The 24,045-nt window shown below is 34.2% G+C and overlaps 1 protein-coding gene across 6 annotated transcripts in view; it reads left to right on the top strand.

Annotated features, from left to right (window-relative positions):
- The window catches only part of ASCC3 (activating signal cointegrator 1 complex subunit 3), a 358,153-nt gene that overhangs the window by 61,813 nt on the left and 272,295 nt on the right, over nucleotides 1-24,045 (top strand). For all 6 annotated transcript variants that reach the window (XR_002326776.2, XM_078155224.1, XM_020998271.2 and 3 more), the window contains 2 exons: nucleotides 6,914-7,114; nucleotides 7,575-7,715. Coding sequence is in view for 5 of the 6 variants with exons in the window: in XM_078155224.1 (XP_078011350.1) it covers nucleotides 6,914-7,114; nucleotides 7,575-7,715 (342 nt within the window). In the remaining variant the exon portion in view is untranslated. The remainder of the gene's footprint in view (nucleotides 1-6,913; nucleotides 7,115-7,574; nucleotides 7,716-24,045) is intronic.

Raw genomic sequence — 24,045 nt, forward strand, 5'->3', positions numbered from 1 at the left:
ATCATTTCATAGATTACTGTGGATTCTCTGAAATTTTCTTTTGTCACTTCTTATGGTGTACCATTACATTACATTCCTATGCCACAGTATGTTTTACAATCTCCCAATTATCTAAGGAAATCTAAGGCATTCCTTAGATTTTAGCTCTTTTATTAATTTTTTTTCCCTTCTACTCTCCTCTTCAGGATTAAGTTCTCTTAAATTCTCTTCTTGTTCCCTCTTTGGTATTATCTTCCCTACTTCCCCTCTTTCTCCTCCCTTTCTTACTTGTTTTCCTGGGCAATATGATGTATTTGTATTTCTACACCAAACTCTCTGTGTGTCTGTTCAACTCTTCCTTTGTTTCAGAGAAGAATTGAGTTTTATGTCAACTGCCCCCGCACCTTCTCTTCCATATTTGTATACTCTTCTCTTCACATAACTCAGTTATGAGAAATAGCAAGTTGTATCTCATTTTTCCTTTTTACATTAGTATATTTTTTATACACTTAACTTATTCACATACAACACACACATGCAACATAGGCACACACACGTGCACACACACTTTCCTCTTAAAACCCTTAAAAGGGACTAGTCCAGCCCAAATCCTCTTTTTTTCTTATTGATCTTCATCAGTACTATTAAAAGACATTGATGTTATGGGGGGACACTTGTTTCTTCTCTTCTTTTAGAATATTACGAGTATATCATACAGCTTTTAATTGCTCAAATAATTTATATTTCTAGATTTTTCTAGACTTTTCTTTGCATTTCAAAGATCCAACTCAGCTTTGTTCTTTTAATTGGAAATTCTTGAAAGTTGTCTTTTCTGTCCCCCACTCCCAATAAGATTATGTTTAGTTTTGCAGTTTAGTTTATAAAATTATCTCATTTGCTTTTTGGAATGTATTCTAAGAGCTCCTCTTGTTTGTTATAGAAACTACCAGATCTGTTTTCTTATGGAAACTCCAGGTTTTGGTTATGATATTACTGGTTTGCTTCCTTTTGGGGTTTCTTTAAGCAGGTTATTTGTGGATTCTTTCTGTCTTTACTTTGGCCTCTGATTCCAAAAGATTTGTACGCTTTTCATTTGGAGAGTCTTGAATATTGTGTCTATGCTTTTTTTTTTTTTAAAACAAAAATACTTCTCTCTCCACTTATTTTCCATCTCAGTTTTTTGGAAATATTCTATATCTTACGTTCCCTTTTTTCCTTCAGTCTTGTGTGTGCGCGCGTGCGTGTGTGTGTGTGTGTGTGTGTGTGTGTGTGTGTGTGTGTGTGTGTGTGTATGTGTGTGTGTGTGTGTGTGTGTGTATGAATGTGTATACTTTTTTTGCCTGTGTCATTTAGTCATTGATTTCTGACTGGTCTGTCATAGTTTTGAGAGAGTGTGTTTTTTAGGTAATGTTTGCCACTTTCTTCTGAGCTGTTTACCTTCTTTTAGTTCTTTCCTTCACAGCTTTTATTTTATTTTTATCACTTGCTTCCTTCCTTCTAGACATTTGTGTCATCCTTGTGGGAAATCTAGGGTTTCTTTGAGTCTTTGCTTGCAATTGTTACTTGGTTACTATCACCTTTTTGTGGATGAGTCTTTATATTTTCAGTTACTTTTTGATACTAGTTAGTGTTTTATTTGATTTACTCATCTTTCTAGTTTTAGATCTTGAATTAGGGCTGTTTGCCAGAGCCAGGCTGTACCCCTCTGCTGATCTTTTGGGTGAAGTGGCCAGTCAGTTGGCTTTGCTGTACAGGACTTCTGGCTTACCCTCTGTGGAGTTCTGGAGTGGACGAAAGGACTTAAAATAGTTTTATCATTCATATCATGATCATCATTTTGGTTTGATGGAAACTCCAAGGTTTTGCTGGAATAAGTATGGACAAAATGAGTAATCTTCCTCCCATTCAGGCAGCGGTATTGGCAGCAAGTTTCTGTTTTGATATTTATATTTTTTCTGATATTAAGCTATTCATATTTTCATGGCGTGAATTGAACTGGTGATAATAAATATATCCTTTGGCTATATTGCTGTAGTCTTAGGGCTAATATTTTAAGAAATAATGATATTACTTTATACCATTTTTTATATACATTGTCTCTCCTTGACTTAGGCTACAAGCCCCAAAGAGTCTGATTAAGGTGCTTATTATCTCCATTTCTGCAAATAATTCATGTAACTTTGGAATTAATTTTAGTTTGAATGTTCAGTAGAATTTGCTTTTAAGTCCATCTGGGCCTGGTCTTTTTTACTCTGAGAGTTTAATGTCTGTTATGTCTGTTTCTGAGATTTTTTAAAAAAATCTATTTCTTTTAAAATTGTTATTTTATATTTTCAAGTATTTATTTCATTTAAATTGTCAGTTTTATTCCTTGTAATTGGGTATAATATTTTCCAATAATTTCCATTATTTCCTCTTCATTTATTGTGAATTTTCTATGATTATTTTACTTTTGGTTTTCATTGGTTTAATGAAAATCAAATTAATTAATTATGACTTTTCTGCTTAATTATATTTTTAAAAACTTAGCTCTTAATTTTATTTCTCAACTAAGTAGTATTTTTTGTTTGTAATTTTTTGTTTTATTTGAGTTTTTCTGCTGCATTACTGTTGCTTCCATGATTGGGCTGATTTCACTATTAGGTTCTTTCCATTTGCATAGTGTGCTAATCTCTATCATCAGTCTCAATACTAAACATAAATCAGGAGATCCTTCTTGATTGGCCTCAGACTCAGGATAAACCTGGGATTTACTTATTTCTGATAGATAGTATATGATGTGATACAAGTCATCTAAACTTTGGTGCTCCAAGAATTTCTTTAAGACTTAAAATATAAAAGAGTTGCGAATCTGCCTGGGTAGGGGTGAGGGATATTAGAACAAAAGAAAGAGCATAATTTTATTGCTATGTTAGCTACACAATTTTGTCTGCCACACGTTTGAAAAGTTATAGATAATCTGGAAATGATCTGGAGAATGGAAATTAAAAAGATTAAGGAAGCAAGATAGTTTAGTTTCCATATGAGAATAAACTGAAAAAAGACTTGACTATGTTCAAGAAGGATGAAGGCTGAGAGGAGATTTGTCTAGATCATCATGAAGAGCGTGTTTTGATTAAAACTTGATTGGTTCCCTAAAACTAGAATACCAAAATTGAAATATACCTTTAAGCCTGAAGGGCAGTAATTTTAGGAAAATTGAAAAGGGGAGTTATTCAAGCTGGGGGTAATGAATTTGTGATTTGTTACTTGATAGGTTGAAAAGCTAAGTACATAAATTCTTAGATGATAAATCTGCTCAGGAACTGTGAGAGGAGTATCTACACTGGAAATATTAAACGAGCTGAATCAACCTTAAATCATAATAGCTTATTCTTCTATGGCAGGAGTTCTTAACCTAGGGTCCATGGACCAGTAAAAAAAATTTTTTTGATAACTACATTTCAGTATAATTGGCTTCTTTTTAATCAGTTATATCCTATGTATTTCATTTTATGTATTTAAAAACATTTTGAGAAGAGGTTCATAGATTTTTACCTGACTACCAAAGAATCCCTTTGACACAAAAAAAGTTAAGGACACCTACCCTATGGGAAGGCCATTATCACTGTTGTAATAGTCTGGCTGTTGAAAATAAAATACATTCACACCTCTGAAAGAGAACCACTTTATCTGTGTGTGGTCTTTGCTATGACTTAGATTTTAAATCCTCAGGGCAAAAACTGAACTGTTTTTGTAATCTATCTCTTTGTCTACCTCTACTTGCACAGGGAGATCAACAAATATTATTAACTTCATGAAAGTATTCTATGAAAGTATGCAATATAAATGTATGGTTTATGTTGTGATTAATGATTACAAAGATTGATGGTTTATGAACAGCATAAGACATTCTTTGAATAGTACATAAAAGACTAAAGTAATCATATTTTGCCTTGCACATAGTTGTTTAACATATATTTGTTGAATGAATGCATTTGATAGGTAACATATTCTCCACCCTCCTAGTAAAAATGATGTCTGGGAGAGAAAGAGGGGACAGCTCACTATGTGGAAACTTTCCATCATGTGGAAACATATTAGCAATTTGTATTCTTTTTAAAGTACCCTTAGAGTTGCTTACCTGGTACTGATGGAGAAATATGTGTGCATTGGCCTGGAGATTGCTAGGAAGTTAGGTAAAGACTTGCATCTGGGCAAGGTAAGGCAAAACCCTATGTATTAGAGCCTAAGGTGCTTCCGGGGACAAATCCAATTTTCCAGTGGGGAGGAGGTAGGAATGAAGTCTAAAGTGGAGACGGCGTGGTTTAAAGGTGGAATAATTTTTCCCTGTCAAAAAAGGAAACGAAAAGGTAAAGACGTGGAAGTATTTATTGATTAAGTTAGGATTCCAGAAAAATAGTTATTGAGTTTTACATGCTGTCAGAGGTAGTATGATGCCTTGAAATGGTTTCCCTTACTTTTTACTTTACCTACATGAAGAGATAAACATTATGCAAGACTATCTGAAGGTTAAAAGGAAAAACTAAGGACAGCTTTTAATTAAAGACAATTCATGTATGTAGAATAAAACGTTGATGACTGGGGTGGGAATAAGTTGGCAGCTGAGAAAAGCTGGACAGAGTGGCTTTTAACACCAAACCGGTCTAAAGTCTTAGAGGTATTTAATGAATCCAGGAGATATTTAATTACGACAGTAGAGTTCATGTGAACCAGAAAGCATTCACATTGGAATGCCCACTGATTACACATAATGATCACAGTTATGGATTAATGAGAAAATTGTCAATTTAAGATGTGAATGAGATGTTTATATATCATTTTTCAACTTGTTGCTTTTTTAATGTTGCATAAATTCAGCTATTTTAAGTCATAATTTTATAAAATACTAGCTAAAACAAATGAAAAGAAAAAGTGCCATTGTCTACAGAGAGATGTGTAGTGTAATGCAAAGAGCACCTAACGTTGACCCTTATTAACTGTGTGACTTTGGCTGTCATTCTCCCATTCTGGGCCTTAGTTTCTTCATCTGTAATTGGCGATAAAATACTTGCACAAGATAATTCACTTGGTTGTTGTATGTAAAGAAATTTCAAATTATTAAAAGTTATTATTTATAATATAAATGAGAGGCAGCATGAAATAATGAGTTGAATGCTGGATTTAGAGTCAAGAAACCTGGGTTCACATCACCTCTCAGATACTTAGTGGTGTACTAATTGAAAGTTATTTAACCCATCAGGTAGATTGGATCCATATTGTGGTCCTTAAATATCTGTCCATGGAATTAATATTTTATCCTATAGGGCAGAGGTTCCCAGACTTATTTGACCTACTGTCCCCTTTAAAATAAAAATTTACTCAACACCCCACTGGAAATCTCTTTTCTTTAATCCTTTGTTTTTTGGGTTTTTTTAAATTTGCATCATTTCAAGAAAGTATAAAGTATTTTTTTAAAAAATGATGCATCTTAAATTTAATAATTTATTATATTTGTGGAATTTTCCTGCATTGAAATTTTGATGACACAATATCGTATCATGTAACTGTATAGTATCATGTTGTAAACAAGTCATTACATGCACATGCTCCTGTCGATGCGTGCTGGACTTCCAGACAATGCATGACATGCTTGCCTGCCAACATTTGCTTGTTAAGACCTCTCAGTGGGCCTTGATCACTGATTAGTTGTAACTTGCATTTTGTGTTTTTATTTGGAAAATAATGGAATCACTATGACTTTAACTCTGTTACACAATAGATGAAACATGTACAAATTGTTTTTCAAAATTTTTTCTTTCCTTATGCTTCCACCACCCTCTTATTTTTATTCAAAGCCTCCTATTTGCACCCAAGGCTACTTCTGTCCTCCTGGACCATTCCAGTGCACCCTACGGGGCAGTATTGCCCACTTTGAGAACCTCTGCATGATAGGGGAAGGTTGAAGTTGTTTGAGAAGCAGAATGACATGAACAAAGGGGTGAAATGAGAAGATAATTTAGCAGCATGTTCCTCACCAGTCCTTATGCCATGCCTTTTTTGTCCACATCTGTTTTCTACACAATTAATAAGTGATGTTATGGAAGTTACCCTTTTGGAGAAAATAATATCCTGTGTTATCATGAGCATCTTCAACATTATTTTTCTGTGATATCTTTAACATTAATTTGCTCTGTTGCACCATGAATTATTGTGAACATTTTGCTGCCTGACATCTTATTGTAGCATGTTATGAACTTGGTTCTTTAAAAAAATTCTCTTTGAATTCTGATTATTTTTTAAAGTTCCCTTCAAAGTCCCAGTTTCACAAATTTTTATTTCATTTAATATAATCACTAAAGGACTAAATTAAAGTTCTCAAAATTAATGAAGGGCAGTTCATCAATGTATTTTAAATATGTAATAGTTGCAAATGATTTTGCCAGCTTTCTAAACTTCCCAAACCACTTCACCTTAAATATAATAAGGTGCTGATAGATTTGTGTACCCTGCACTTGATTGTTTTTCTTCTTAAAAAAAAAAATAGAAAAGAGGATATCATTTTAGAAGAACATGTTTAAGAACTTTGCAATTTGGTTTTGACCCAATGGTAATTTCACAGGGGAATCTTTTTGTTTATTTCTTAAATTTCTCACCAGTGATGTGCTTAGAATTCATACAAGCATGTTGGGATCGAGACTCTGCTACTGGTGAATTTTCAAATTTAATGAAAGGCAATTCATAAATATATTTAACAGTATTTCATAGCTGTAAACTATTTTCCTGGCTTCCTGAAGTGCACTACCTCAAGTTAAATATAGTAGGCTGCTGATAGACTGAGCAAGCAGTGATGATATTTTGATAAAAAGGAGTCAAATGTGTATGTCTAATTCTTTAGTGCTATATTTGAAATAATCATGTTGATTTGGGGTGGGGGGGGCATATCTTTATTCAGATTGGCCAGCTGGCTTTTAAGGGAGTGAAAAGACTCAACCGAATCCAGTCAATAGTATTTGAGACAGCCTACAACACAAATGAAAACATGCTGATTTGTGCACCCACTGGAGCTGGAAAGACTAACATTGCCATGCTTACAGTCTTGCATGAAATTCGACAACATGTTCAGCAAGGTGTTATCAGAAAGGATGAGTTTAAGGTAGGAAATTAATGAACCTGAGAACAACTTTTGAAATTGTAAGATAAAACCCATTATAGTTATATGCATTTTATGAAATGCAGAAGTTTTCAAGGATTTTGTACTTGCTGAAGTCACAGAAACAATGCTGCTTAATTTAGTTCATTGAGATTAAACCAGTCCCTATCTGTGTTCTGAAAAATCTTATTACACATGTGAAAAGCTATGAAAATACATTTAGCTTTGAAACAGGACCAATTTTCAAAGTGATGAGGCTGTATAAACAAAATCCATTGTCCTCTAAACAGCTGCACACTTATCCAACAAAGATAACTACTTTTCATATATATCACTATTAAGATTTTTCACTTGAAGGGCCTAGCATCGTATTTCACAATACATTGTATTTGTATTGGTTGCTGTGAAACAAATAATGTTGTGGCTTTAGCTCATTTATCAAGCTGGTGTCCTTTTCATACAGATAGTGTATGTTGCTCCAATGAAGGCTTTGGCAGCTGAAATGACAAATTACTTCAGCAAGCGTCTGGAGCCGTTGGGCATCACGGTGAAAGAGCTGACTGGTGACATGCAGTTGTCCAAAGGTGAAATCTTGCGAACACAGGTATGTTAAGTTAATATGAATCTTTTTAAGAGTATATTACTTTTTTAATTGTATAAATATGATGCAAAGAAAGGCCAGTATTGGTACCTATGAAATATATCAGGTAAATCCTAAATATATTGGTGCTTTAAAAAATTTTTGATTGCTGTAATTTCCATTAACTATATGACACAGCTCTCACTGTTTGTTTCTTCATCCATACAGATCTAGCTCATATTTTTGTTGTACTTTGAACATATTGCTGAATTCCAACTGTGTGTGTCTAAGACACATTGTAATCTACAGTGACCAGTTGTGTTTTTATTACTATTTGCTTTTTCTTATTTTATTTGAAATAGTAAGAGAAGAAGTTGTTGTTATGAGACCATTAGGAATCATCATCAGAAGTAGGAAATATATAGTTCTTTGAAAGGAGTATACTTTTATCTTAAATAGTTTCCCATAGGCTTAATAGAAGCATATCCATCCAAATAGTAAAAAATTTTCAAAGATTCATACATTCATTCAGGACTTGTATTAAAAGAAGTAGAAGATAAGACCTCCCTTCAAAGAGCTTCTGTCAGGGGTGGAGAACCTGTGGCCTTCTAGGTCCTTGGGTGTGGCCTTTTGACTGAGTCCAAGTTTTACAAAACAAATCCTTTTATTAAGGGGATTTGTTCTGTGAAGTTTAGATTCAGTCAAAGGGTTGTTCTTGAGGAACTGGAAGGCCACATATGACCTGGAGGCCCACGGGTCCCCACTGCTGGCTTATGCTTTTAACTCTAGATCCAAGAAATACAGCTAGATAGCAACTTGGGGGATAAATACGAGCCAGTTTATAAGATATTGAATGTTACAACTCATGTGTAAGTACTAATGAAACATCAGAGAAGGAGTGATAGGAGGGGTGTAAAATATAGTATTCCTGTGGAGATTATGATGAGATATTAATTGGATGATGATATAATCAGATAGTTTTCAGAACTGGCCAGATGCAGAGTAGTTGTTAATGATTCAGTGTCATTGTGGTAAGAGGCCTCCAGTGGAGTCCCCCAGGGATTTGTGATTAGTTCTGTGCTTTCTGACATTTTCACCAGTGAGCTTGATGGAGACATTGTTGGCATACTCATCAAACTTCCAGATAACATAAAGCTAACATCTTGGTGATGAAGAATCTTGACAGGCTAAAGGAGAAGTCTGCAATGTATGGCCGAGGGCCAAATGCTTCCTGAAGGCTGTTTTTGTAGGCTTTATTTCAAAATAAAGTTTTTATTGTATTTTAAAATGTAAAAAACAGGTTTTGGTCCTCAGGCCAGTTTGTTAACTCTTGAGCTAAAAAATTGTCCTGATAATAATAAGACGAAGAGACGTGTACAGAAAATCAACTTTACACATATAAAATGGTGGTTAGCTAGCAGTAGTCAGCATCTGGTCTACAGGCCACTGGGAATCACTAAAAGGGTCTCCATGAGGTAAAAACTAATAATGCTACTAAAGTGTTATTTGCCTATTAAAATAATCTTCCCTTTTCCAACTGTGTATTAGTGTGAAACCATATTTTCGTCATATATTTCAGCCAAAAATAATATTCTGAAACAGATTGAATGGGGGCGGGGGGGAGCAGGGGGAGCGTGAGACGTTGAGTCAAGCTAGAGTATTTTTTTCCTTAGCTCCTTGAGTGTGTCATAGAAAGTGTGCCAGACCGAATTCTGATCAGGAAAGCCAAAAATAAGTCCCAGTGAGTCACTTTTACAGGCCAGAGAAGCTTAGGAAGAAAGAGAAGTCTGTGGACAGTTGAGGGCAAAAGGGGGCTGAGCAGGAGCATGGTATAGCAATGAGTGCTGGAAGGAAGCATTCAATACCCAGGATGTTTAATGGGGCTGAACACTAGGGCAAGAAACACTTGGGCAGAAAGAGATCCCAAGGGACCCCTGTGTCAATGCTGGGAGCAAGAATGGATACCATTTGGCAGCTCACTACCCAGTCCTGGGTCACAGTTCCAGGGCAGAGAGGAGTGGTTGAGATGGAGCAAGGACCCTGCCTTTGTAAGGAGCAAGGAACAGATCTCTCCCCAGATTATTCTGCTTTGGAAACACTGGAAACTTGATAGACTCACATACTAAGCCATGAAATCAGTAGGACAGAAAAGGACAGAAGCTCATGCCAGGCATTCATCTCCCATTTCTCCTCTTCACTCCTAGAAGTAAGCAGAGCCCAACACTAACATAAAGTCCAAAGTAGACTGGAAAAACAAGCAAACAGAAAAAGAACCCAACCATAAAAAATTACTGTGGCAACAGGGAAGCTCAGGATACAAACACAGAAGAAAAATGACTTGAAAATTATCTTCAGAGCAAAGTTGCGAGAAAAATTTTAAATTAGGTATAAGCCCAACAAGAATTCCTAGGAGAATTAAAGAAAAATGTTTTTTAAAAAGGACAGATTTTTTTTAAATCCAATAAGATCACTAGAGGAATAATTCAGAAAAGAAATGAGAGCTATGCAAAAAAAAATTTTTTGTAAAGAGAATTAACAGCTTGGTAAAAAAGAGATACAAAACCTCACTGAAGAGAATAACTTTAAAAATTAGAATTGACCAGGTAGAACTAATGACTCTATGAAACATCAGGAAACAATAAGACAAAGTCAGAAGACTGAAAAAAAAAGTAGAAGAAAATATTAAGTATCTTATAGAAAAAAATAACTGACCTGGAAAAAAGAATAAGGAAAAATAATTTAAGAATCACAGGACTATCTGAAAGCCACGAAAAAAAAGAGCCTACACATCATATTTCAAGAAATTATAAAGGAAAACTGTCTATACTTAGAGAGCAAAATAGAAATTAAAAGAATCCACCAGTTACCTCCTGAAAGAAAGAGTGTAAAGAGGTTCTGAGACCAAAAAGTTTGAAAACTACAGGTCTAGATGAAAGCTGTCAGCGTAGTGAAGAGCCTAAAGTCTGTGACCTGAGAATCAGTTGAAAGAACTGGGTATATTTATTATGGAGAAGAGATGACTGAGGGACAAGCACTCCTGTTTTCAAGTATTAAGTAGACTTATAGGAAGGATTAGAGCTGTTGTGTTTCATCTCACAGGACAGACCCTGGAGCAATTGGTAGAAGTTGAAAAGAGGTGTATTTAAGCTTAACAATGAGAGGGTTTCGTAAATGGAGTGGCCTGCCTAAAGTAATAGTAGGTTCTTTGGAGGTATAGAAGTAGAAGTTGAATGAGTACATTTTCCTTCTTGTATGGATTGGACTGCATGGCTCTCAAAGTCCCTTCCAAATCTCACATTTTGTGAAATATATCTAGTTTAGTTTACAGAATGACAAAGACCAGTTTTGTAATTCCCGTGTTTACTCCAAAATTATTTTTCTTGATTATACTTTTCCACTTATTTTAAACTTTAAAAATTTTATCTAAATTAGTAGTAACTTTTGTTTATGTGAGCTTCATGAGTTTGCATTTTTACATTTTGTGAATTCAAATACAAACTGAAAGATTTAATGTATAAATTATGTCAGGTAAATTAATTGTGCTTTAGCTGAAACCATTAATCAAGATCATAGTTAAGTATATTAGAAAGAAATATTAATTGTTTATTGTACGAAGGTGGTTTGAATAAGCTCAAGGGTGTCACCTGCAGGTGAATCAAGCAAACAGTTGGAAAGACAGACCTCCCGCAATACCATCTCAGTTACTTGTTTTTGATAAATTATAGATTAAAAGTATTTGTTAATGTATAGTCTGATAAGACACTTTTTCCTCCTTGAATATCTCTTGAACAAGACACTCCTAATGCTCTCCCTCCTTATCTGTACCTCCTGGCTTCCCTGACTTTCTTAAAGTCCAAAATAAAATCTCACCTCTATAGGAAGCCTTTTCCAATCTCTCTTAATTCTAGTGCCTTCCCTTTGTTGGTTATTTCCTGTTTTACCTTTAAACAGATTGTTTGTACATAGTATTTTTTTACACTTTGTTTCCTCCCCCCAATACTTCCCCTGCCCACCACCAAACACTGTGAGGTCTTTGTAGTCTATATAGTCTGTATAATAATAATATAATATATCTATATATTATAATGTATAATATAATATCTACATAATAATGATACAATAGTCTATAGGAATGTTTATTGACTGAAATTTGGGGTAAAAACATTAGAATGTGAATGCCTACAGCCAAGGTCCTTCCTACTTTTCTGTTTCTATCCCTAGCATTCAGCACAGTCTTTGCATGTAGTAAGCACTTAATAAATGCTCATTTATGCCTTAATTTATTCCCCTCTCTACCATTCATGTAACCCAGTGAGCAAACTTGTTTTTGGTAAATCTGTACCAGTTCTTTCAGATCACCAGTTCTTTTTTAGATGGCTACCATTTCTCCAGATTTTGTTTGTTTTGTTTGTTTTTTAATGTTTTCCCTTTTTTGAAAAGGGACAGTTGGGACAACATCTGTCCTTCAGTATTCCTGTAGCAACTTTGGCATTCAGTCTTTTAAAAAGTTGTACTTCAGATATGATTAAAGGCAATCATAATAAAAAATACATTTAGTCAGCTTGCTCAGCTCATTCATTTGTTCAGTGACTACTGTTTATAGGATATTATGTGCTGGGAATATTTTAATAACTTTTAAAAAAATTATTTAGTATTTTAATTTTTCCCAGTTGCATGTAAAAATAACTTTTAACATTTATTTTTAAAACTTTGAGTTCCAAATTCTCTCCCTTCCTCCTTTCTCCTCTCCCCCACTCCCCCATTGAGGAGGCAAGCAATTCAGTATAGGTTATATTTGTGTAGTTATGCAAAACATTTCCATAATAATCATGTTGTAAAAGAATACATAGACCAGAAAAAAAAACTCAAGAAAAATGATGAAAGTAAAAAAAATATGCTTCAGTCTCTATTCAGACACCATTGGTTCTTTCCCTGGGGATGGAAAGCATTTTTCATCATAAGTCCAGAGTTGTCTTAGATCATTGTATTGCTGAGAATAGCTAAGTCATTCACAACTGATCATCTTACAATATTACTTTTACTTTGAACATAGTACATTTCACTTTGCATCAGTTCATGTACGTCTTTCCAGGTTTTTCTGAAGTCTGCTCATCATTTCTTATAGCACAGTAGTATTCCATTACGTTCACATACCACAACTTGTTTAGCCATTCCCCAATTAATGGACATCCCCTCGATTTCCAATTCTTTGTCTCCATGAAAAGAACTGTTATAAATATTTTTGTACATGTGGGTCTTTTTCCCTTCTTTATGGTCTCTTTGGAGTACATATCTAGTAGTGGTATTATTTGACCAAAGGGTATACACAGTTTGGCATAGTTCCAGATTGCTCTACAAAATGTTTGAATCAGTTTATAACTCCACCAACAGTGCATCAATGTCCCACTTTGCTTACATTCCCTGCACCATTTGTCATTTGCCTTTTCTGTCCTATTAGCCAATCTAATAAGTTTGAGGCAGTACCTCAGAATTGTTTTAATTGGCATTTTTCCAATCAGTAGTGAGTTAGAGCATTTTTTCATATGGCCATAGATAGCTTTGGTTACTTCATCTAAAAATTGTTCATGTCATTCGATCATTTATCATTTGGGGAATGGCTCTCATTTTTATACATTTGACCCAGTTCTCTATATGTTTTAGAAATGAGTCTTTTATCAGAGGAACTTGCTTCAGAATTGTTTTCACAGTTACTGTTGCTAAATGTATTTCCTTTCATCCTGTTCTCCCTACCCCCATTTATTATATTCTGTCTCTCCTTTCACCCTGTCCCTCCTCAAAAGTATTTTGCTTGTGACTACCCCTCCCCCAATCTGCACTCCCTTCTGTCATACCCACCCCACCATCTCTTCCCCTCCTACTTTCCTGTAGGATAAGATAGATTTCTATACCCAATTGAGTGGGTATGTTATCCTCTCTTTGAGCCAATTCTGATGAGAGTAAGGTTCACTCACTCCCCTTCCCACCTCCCCCATCTTCTTGTCCCTTATAAAAACTTTTTCCTGCCTCTTTTATGTGAGACTATTTTACCCCATTCTACCTCTCCCTTTCCCTTTCTCCCAGTACATTCCTCTCTCACCTCTTAATTTCATATTTTTCGATATCATCCCTTCGTATTCAGCTGACACCTGTGCCCCCTGTCTATATATACTCCTTCTGCCCGAATAATGAGAAGGCTCCTATGAGTTACAAGTATCATCTTTCCATGTAGGAATGTATGCAGTTTAACCTTATTAAGTCCCTTATGATTTCCCTTTCTGTTCACCTTTTAAAGTCAAATTTTCCATTCAGTTCTGGTCATTTCATCAAGAATGCTTGAAAGCCTTCTGTTTCATGGAATGTCCATTTTTTCCCCCCTGAAGTTTTGCTGGGTAGGTGATTCTTGGTTGTAATCCTAGGTCCTTTGCCCTCCAGAATATCATATTCCAAGCCCTTTGATCCTTTATTGTAGAAGCTGTTAAAATCTTGTGTTATCCTGACTATGGCTCCATGTTACTTGAATTGTTTCTTTCTGGCTGCTTGCAGTATTTTGTTTTTGACCTGGGAGATCTGCAATTTGGGTGTAATATTCCTGGGAGTTTTCATTTTGGGATCTCTTTCAGGAGGTGATTGGTGGATTCTTTCGATTTCCATTTTACCCTCTGGTTCAGAATATCAGGGCAATTATCCTTGATAATTTCTTGAAAGGTGATGTCTAGGCTTTTTTTTTTATCATGGCTTTCAGGTAGTTCAATAATTTTTAAATTATCCCTCCTGGATCTGTTTTCCAGGTCTGTTGTTTTTCCTGTGAGATATTTCACATTGTCTTCTATTTTTTCATTCTTTTGGTTTTATTTTATTGTTTATTGATTTCTCATAAAGTCATTAGTTCAAGTCTAATTTGTTCAAGTCTAATTTTTAAGGAATTATTTTCTTCAGTGAGCTTTTATACTTCTTTTTCCATTTGGCCAGTTCTACTTTTTAAGAAGTTTTTTCCTTTAGTGAATTTTTGTGCCTCTTCTTCCATTTGGCCAATTCTATTTTTTAAGACATTCCTCTCCTCATTGGCTTTTTGAACCTCCTTTACCATTTGGCCTAATCTGTTTTTTTAATCCGTTTCTTCAGTATTTTTTTGTGTCCTCTTTACCAAGCTTCTGAGTTGTTTTTCATAATTTTCTTGCATCTCTCTCATTTCTCTTCCCAATTTTTCTTCTACCTCTCTCGCTTGGGTTTCAAACTCAAGTTCTTTCACCCGGTTCCTTCCCATCGTTCTCTAAATTATGTTGTATCTGCTTATATATGTACATGTTGTCTCCCTCAATGGAATATAAATTCCTTGAGAGAAGACGTTGTTTCATTATGTCTAGGAACCCTATTGCCTAGCAATGTCTATTTGACACATAATAGTTTGATGTATCTAGTAATGTGCTGGTAAATCTTTAACAACGAGCTCTCTGGGGGGAAAATCTACACAACATATTTTAATTTTCATCAGTACTATTAAGTACAGTCAACAATCAACAAAACAAATCAATTCTTGATTGATCACTGCTGCTAATTTCCAAGTAATAAATGCTCACATTGAAAATTTAATAATTAGCTCTTATGACCTTGTTTGAGTTGGCATATCCCTGGATGTATCTTTGGTTTTATTAATGTGGATAATGTGCAACTTTCCAGTGTTGCAGTTTATAGCCCAATCACGCTCTCTTATCCTGTAGGTCTCTTGATGGTACATTACCATTACTTCTCTGCAGAGATACAGCCAACATTCTGGGGACTTTTATTTCCCTTCAAATTGTATGTTAATCTGGTTGTCCATGGGTATGTAGCTCTTGTTATGTAACCAGCCCACTTTATTTTCCAGTCATACTTATCTGAAAATACTCTTTATATGACATCTTCTGAAATTATTGATGTGTTACAGCCTGCTCTTGCCTACTTTCTTCCTGTGCATTGGCCTAGCCTTCTTTCAAGGAGATGCCTGCTGTCATTATAAAACTTACATAATTTCCCAACATCAAGGTAACCTGCCCTCCTCAAATTGTTCTATTCTTGGCCCAGATCATTATGCATGTACTTTGATGGACAAGTTCTAAAGATTGTCCAGCTGGATTTCTTGGGGTGGGAAATGGGCAATCTTCATCTAGTTGATTTTATATATTTGGAGAGACAAACTAAATGAAATTGTAGGTCTCATTTGGGAGGTTTTGCAGTGATACAGTTATATTTAGCACTCTGACTATGCTTATCCTGAGAACCTCATCATGTGTAAAAAATCCCTCTTCCACTTTGATGCTGAATAAAGTTATCTCATATCTTTTACAGAATTAAGTATGGGAGTAATAAATAAGGCCCACACCTTATTGTAGGAGAATTATTAAGGCAGTTTTTTGTTCTACTAAATGAAATGTCAACAAGAATAAGCACAGTGGATTGTATATTTTTTGCGTCTTTTTAGTCAGTTGTGTGACTGTAAAATATAGAAAGCTGTAGGATATAGTTGGCTAAATCATTCCTGTTCCTTTCTCATTTTTTTCTTGAAAGATACATTCAATACATGTATATATTCTCATTTGTTTTATGTATGTAAGAAAGGCATATAGGGTCTTAGTTATTAATATTCTTGTGAAATGATTATTGACTTGAAAACTCTCAGTAAATGAGGTGCTGAGTAATAAAAAGACAAAAATGAAATACTCCATGCCATGAAGGAGCTATATCGTATTGGGTGTACAGAACATACACACAGAAAAACAAATATAAGGTAATTTTAGGAGGATACAGCACTAATAACTGGAGTGATCAGGAAAATTATTGACTAGGAGGTACCACCTAAGATAAGCTTTGAAGTGAGGTATTGGCTTTAAGAGGTGGAGGGAGTTAGTTTTTGTTACTGAGGATAACCTCTGCAAAGACATGGACATGAGGGATAGATTCTTGTGAATGGAGAAAGGAATAGATGCAAAAGGATGTTGTACACTTTCTTCATAAATCAGTTTGTCATGTCAGCATAGAGATGTCTTAGACCTTAATGAAAAACAGAAACTTTATTCAATAACTCTACCTATATGGTAAATTATTATTTTTGTGCAGAAATTAAGCTCACTTTTTATATGTTATGTTGCTAGTGCTTCCCTCTCTCTGACTTATCAGTTGTTTAACTTTGGAATTTGTAAGATCACAGATTTGAAACTATAAAGGGCTGTAGAGAGTATTCCTTCCAACTACCATATTTTTCAGATGGGGAAAATGAGGCTCAGAGAAACTAAATGTCTTTTCCTAAGATTGCCTAGGTAATAAGGATCAGAATCAGGATTTGAATTCTGTTAAATGTTATAACTGTTTGGTAACTGAGCAGAACATATCTTTGATACTATTTTACAAGGTTATTTTTTCTACTTTTGAAAATTATTTTTTCTAATTTTTATTTTCATGCTAATGATTCTCGTGTATATTCAGACCTGCAAACTTGTTAACGTGGATTCTGTTGCAATTATATAACAAATAAAAATGTAAAGTATTTAAAATATACACACTAAACTAAAATATAAGCTAGAAATTTTTGAAAAAGTGAAGAAATGTTAAATGAAAACTGTTAGTTTGTAAAATGATGGAAGTATATGAATTTAGCCGGTGTATTTAATGATCCCAAATAAACAAAATATTTTTACATAGTTATGAAAGATAGCAGTTTCTTACATTGCATAATGTTATTAATAAAAGTAATAAGATCATACTCTTTTAAAGAATCTCATTTTATTAATAAATAAGTTAGAAAATACCTTGATCATCATAGAATCTCTAGTGTTAGCTATTGTCTTTCTTTTATTTGTAAGGTTTAATGGGTGATGTAAAATGCTTGTTATAGACAAAGAAAATCCACTCATCTATAAACTACTATGTAATTGTTGTACTTCCTTGTGTATCAAAAAGGCATCATAAATTTTAAAACATAAAAAGCAGTATTTATTGTTAATGTAAATGATGTGAGACCCTTTACCCAACTATAATGTAAAGATACTCAGAAGTCCAATTATCTTTGATTTAGCTCTAAAAACTTCAGAATCACAGCGGGACCCGCTGAATAGTATTGCTCTGCAGAGAGATGGTTCATTTGAATGGATTGCTGCATTTAAAAAAAGCCTGTTCTATTAGGTTTTTTTCTCTTTATTAGATTGCTTAGCATTTTATTTTTTTAAAAATTTTTTCAAAAAATTTTTTTATTTTAAACTTATATGCTAAAACTTAAATACACAATAAGAAAAGAAAAAAGGAAACATATTATAAACTTAAATATTAAAAAAATTTAAATAAGAAAAGAAAAAAAGCATTGTCGTGTGTACAGCAGGATGTAAAAGAGGATTCAAAATCTACAACAGTAGATTTCCATTTCAAGAAAGCCTGTGTAATAAATACTACACATTGTGTTCAGAGCTGTCCATCTTTTCTTTGCTTCCTTGTAAATTTTCTTTTGTTCTGTGCTGTGCACTTTTTACTTTGTTCTTTTTTCCCCTCTTCCCCCAAGAAGGCTGCAATTCAGTGCAGCTATCTATACATGCATGATGTATGCATGATGCATGTGTGTATACACATGTACACAAATATGCACACATATACACATAAATATACATGCATGTGCATATACAAAATATGCATATATACATATATACACACATGTGTATACACACATATACTTACATGCATATACATAGATATCTGTTATCTTCCTCATCTGTGGACATATTCATTCATATGTATCTATGTAAGACCATACTATACTTATTCTTCCTCTATTTCTCTGAGGGTAAATAATCTCTTCCTTCATAAATCCTAGTTTTTCCGTATTTTTCTACATTCAGACACTTGACACTTATTAGTTGTGTGACCATGGGCAAGTCATTTAACCCCATTGCCTAGCAAAAAACAAAAACAAACAACAAAACATATTGTTCCGCTGTGGCAGTGATACATATGATCGTCTTCTTTCTGTTTTCATCCTGAGTTTTCTCTGCTTTCCATTAAACTTCAGAAATATATATTCAGTAAGCCACAAACCTATTTAATATTATACTTGAACCTTCAAAACCAGAATTTTTATATCATATCCTACGTTATGTGAGAATATGGACTACAGTTATCCCTTCCACTTTGTACCTTTTCCCATCACATTTTCAATATGTTGCAGGTAATCATAAAAAAATAAATTTGGGGGGAGTTTTGCAGAAGCTGAAGACAACACGCAAAGGCTTACAGACGATACAAAGTTTAGAAAATCAGAAATACATAAAATATATGTGTAATATTGCATAATATCAGTATCTTTTATTTTTTAATATCATAATAATTCAGGCCTCTGACATGAAGGGAGAGCCAGAAAATTTTACATGGTTTTTCCAAATCACTGGGGCACCCAGCTCCCCTAAACTCTTTGTTGTGGAAGGGATAACTGTACCTTAAGTAATATAGACTCAAAATGTTACTTGAATATTTTGGCTTAAACATTTCTCAAATTGATATTTTCTCTTCATCTTAAAAATCTAGTTAGAGTCACAGGAGTTAAGAAAATTGTGGAAAGGCTTTCTTTTTCTTGCCAAATCTTGAGTGCCATTTTTTAGCTTTCCCTTGTACATTTTCCTTTTGTTATCCTCTTAAGTAATCCTACAGTCAATGATATGTAAATGAAAGTGCTAGAAGTTAATGTCTTAAAATAGTTCTGTTTGCTGACTGAAGTTATGTAATTGCCATATATATGAATATATATGAATTTTTTTTTAAATCTTATGCAGGCATGTGTTTTCTAAAATGCTAAAACATAAGCTATGTTAAACCTTCCTATTTAAATTACAAATACTTTTGTTATTTTAAAATTTTTATTACAATATCACCTTTCACTGGAGCATATCCCTTTTCCTCTGCCCCAACAATTGAAACTATCTCTTGTAACAAAGTAACAGAGAAAGAAAAGAGGGGCAGCAAGGTGGCTCAGTGGATAAAGCACCAGCCCTGGAGTCAGGAGGACCTGAGTTCAAATTCAGCCTCAGGCACTTAACACTTACTACCTGTGAGACTCTGGGCAAATCACTTAACCCCAGTTGCCTTGCCAGAGAGAGAGAGAGAGAGAGAGAGAGAGAGAGAAAGCATTTCAGCAAAGCTAATTCTTAATCACATCAATTTAGCTTAACAGTATATAGACTGATCCATACCCTAAGTTATCCATTTCTGCAAAGAACATAGGGGGATGCATTTGTAGCCAAATGTCATAATTACATAGCAATCAATTTGAGTTTTAAAAATTTTAAAAATTTGCATTGTTATAATTATTGTGTCTATTTTTTCTCATGGTTCCTAATTCACTTTGTATCTATTCATCTCAATCTTTCCTTCACATGCTTCTCAAAATTCTTGTTATTCATTTTTCTTATGAATAATATATTTATATATATATTATTTCTTATTCATTTTTCTGTATTTCATTAAATTCATGTACCATAGTTTGTTTAGCTATTCCTTAAACTTTGTTTCCAGATCTTTGCTATTACAAAAAGTGCTTCTATGAATGTTTTGGTGCAAATGTGATGCTTTCTCTCTCTCTCTCTCTCTCTCTCTCTCTCTCTCTCTCTCTCTCTCTCTCTCTCTCTAATCTCTTTGATTTATATGCCTTAAAATGAGTTCTCTTGGTGAAAACATATAGTATAATTCCTATTTATTTTCCAGAATGATTGGACAACATTATATCTCCATTAATCAATTAATCAGCCAGTCAATTCATCAGCAAATATTTAGTAAGGATCTAATGCAAGGGGGTTTTTGACCTTTTATTTTTCTTTCTCATGATCCTCCTAGTCAGGTGAAACTTTTAAACCCCTTGTCTCAGAATAATTTTTTTAAATTATAAAATGAAATATATAGAATGACAAAGGGAGCCAGATAAAATGAAACATAATAATCATAATGTTACAAAACAAGTTCATGGACCACAGGTTAACCCCAGAATTCTGCCACGTTCAAGGCACTGTACTAGGTGCTAGCTAGACAAATGGTAGTATGTGCAGTAAGTAGTAAGAGGGAAGTTTGGTAGAGGGGTAGGTTTTGAGGAGGGAAATGAGTTTTGTTTTGGGTATAGAGAGAAAATAGAAGCCCTCCCAATTTAGAATTAATAGTACAAAAGTAATCTGAAAAAGAGTGAAATGGGAGAAGAATCAAGAGAGTAGTGTCAAGAAAATCCAGGGAGGGGGCAATGTGTTGCAGAGAGGTCAAGAATTTATTTTGTATATGTTCTGCATATAATTATATACATTCATATTATGTCCCTGATAAGGGACTGTTTTATTTTTGTCTTTGTATCTTCAGTGTTCTGGCATGGAGCCAGGTACTTAATAGGTACTTAATAAATGCTTGTTGATTGATTGACTTTATAGACAATACTTTATTCGTGTTGCATCAGTGGTAGAAATTTCTCAACAAATTAAATCATAAAGGTGGTCCAAAAGGGAAAAGAAAATCCTTATGAGGAGGGAAGGGGCCTGTGGTAAATCCTTTTTTTTTTTTAAGATGGTAAATCCTTTTAAAGATAAGGAAAAAGAAGCTTAATAATGGTAAATTACTTATGATGGCCATACAACTTACAAGTTGTAAAGCTGTTCTCTGAAGCCCAATCTTCTTTTCTTTCCATTTCAACATGCTGTTTTTGTTTACACACACACACACACACACACACACACACACACACACACACACACACACACACACACACACACACACAAGATTCAGAAGGGAAATACATGCTTTGACCTGTTTGGTAAAAACCATCCAGTGTTTCTATTTTATTAACTTGTTTTCTTCTTTCAATTTTACTGCTGCCCCTTCCATCTTACAATTTTTTGTTATTTTAATTGTCTTTTGTACTATCTGTCTTCTTGCACAAGATTATGTGTGGTTACTGGCTAGCTGCCAAAGGAGATTATGGAGATCAATCAGAAAGAGTGGGTGATAAAAGTTAGTAGTCTGGGGATATTTAGCCCAATTATGAAATAGTCATAGAAGGTCTTATTAAATAATTTTTTTTCTTTTTTGTTGTGAATTACTCATCTATAATCATAAGTCTCTAGCAATATATACAAAAGATTATTAACTATGACAAAGTTGGATTTATATTAGTAATTCAGATTTAGTTGAACCTTGGATATACTATAAATGTGATAGCTCATGTTAACAACAAAACAGTTAAAATCACATGATTTTATGGATAGATGCAAAAAAAGCTTTTGACAAAATATAACACATGTTAAAAACACTAGAAAGTTCAGGCATGATAGCACACACCTAACATCCCTGCTATTAAGGAGAATGGGGCTGACAGTTCTCTTGAACTTAGGGTTTCTTAGCTTCTATGGACTAAGCCAATTAAGTATCCACACTAAGTTCAGCATCTGTATGGTAAGCCCCTGGGAAAAGAGGACACCAGGTTGCATAAGGAAGGATAGCTTGGCCCAAGTTAGAAACAGAGCAGGGCAAAGCTCCTGTGCTGTTCACTAGTGGAATTAGGTCTATACTTTTAGCTTGGGTTAAGTAGGGAGATGCAGTCTTTTAAAATGAAATAAAAACAAAAACACTAGAAAGCTTTGGAATAAATTGACCTTTTTAAACTATCAATTAAAAACCAAGAACTATCCTCTGTAATGGAAAAACACTAGAGACTTTTCTACTAAAGTCAGGGGGGTTAAAACAAAGATGTCCATTGTTACTACTGTTATTTAATAGAGGTCCAAAAATGGTGCCTATAACAAAACAAAAAAGGTATAGAGGAGCAGAGAATTTTACATATATTATCTCATTTGATCACAACAACCCTGTGAGTTAGATATTATTGGCATTATTATCCTCATTTTAAAAATGAGGACCCTGAGGCTTAGCTTTAATGACTGACCCATGTTTAAACAGCTAGTAAATATTTGAGGTGGGATTAGAGTCCAAATCTTTCTGACCTCGAGTACAGCCTGCTTTCCAATACTCAACACTGCAGAAGTTCTCCTTGAACTGTGTCCCCAAGTTGACAGAAGGCTAGAAAGGTTTATCAGGAAACATGATCATTGATATGAATAGTATGTTTCCGTTTCAGTATATTAATTGGTAAGGAGAGCCGTCTATATATCTGTTTAAAAATTTTCCGTCTTTTAGTGTTTTAGAAAGAGAACCAGAATTTATTCATATTTCTGTCTTTAAAATAGAAGCTCCTAAGTATCACTAATTTATAAATAAAAACAACAAATAAATGAATAAAAAGAACTAGTAACTAGTTCTTTTGTATTTAAATAATTTACCAGTTGCATTATAGTTCTACTATTAACTTACAAATGATTTGGAAGGTACATGTCTTTTGGCTTACTTTTCTTTGTAATCAAGAGGGAAAACATTTTTAAAAATAGACTATCCGTGTCACAGTTGGCATTTTGCCAGACTTGGTCAGGAAATCTGAGTTCAAATCCTGCCTCAGACACTTATAAACTGTTTGAACCTAACCTCTTTGTGTCTTGGTGTCCTCACCTGTAAAATGGAGATAATAAATAGCATCCACAGAGACAGCTAGGTGGCACAGTGGATTGAGCACCAGCCCTGAAGTCAGGAGGACCTGAGTTCAAATGTGGCCTCAGACCAAACACTTGACACTTACTAGCTGTGTGACCCTGGGTGAGTCACTTAACCCCAATTGCCTAAAAACAAACAAACAAACAAACAAATAAATAAATAAATAGCACCTACCTCACCAGTTGTTGTAAGGATCAAATGAAATAATATATGCAGTTCTTGCAAACTTTAAAGTGCTATGTAACTACTATTATTGGATTAGTAAGGAATAACTTCAAAAGAAACTGTATCCATGCTTTCTTAACATTGTTATTAGGCATTCACTGTTCAGTAGAAATTTATGAATATTTTTCCCTTAGTCCCCATATAATTGAAGCACATCGTACCTCTTTTGTTTTCTAATTAAAAAAGACTTTGTTGATTACTTACTTGCAGTTGGAAATATGGAATCCATTTGGATAGAAATTTATGTTATTTTGAATTACCCCATTTAGATGTTCAGAATGCCTATCTAGATAATGATATTTTGATGGAGTAGCTTTGGTATTGCATGATGAAAATATTTATGTGTGTCATGTAAAATCACGCCAGGAAAATCTGTCCACCATGAGGCAAACCATTGCCATGTGGGTGACAGAAAAAGCAGAGTTTGCTGTAGACAAAACAGCTGGTTAGGGATGATATTATGCTCCAGGAGCCCATTTTGAAGTGTGAAAAGAGGAGCAATTACTGCATCATACCTGATTCTTTTGTTATTATCCTTTTGGGT

This window comes from Phascolarctos cinereus, unplaced genomic scaffold (genome assembly GCF_003287225.1).
Source record: "Phascolarctos cinereus isolate Bilbo 61053 unplaced genomic scaffold, phaCin_HiC Scaffold_5;HRSCAF=322, whole genome shotgun sequence".
In the NCBI taxonomy this organism is placed as follows: domain Eukaryota; kingdom Metazoa; phylum Chordata; class Mammalia; order Diprotodontia; family Phascolarctidae; genus Phascolarctos; species Phascolarctos cinereus.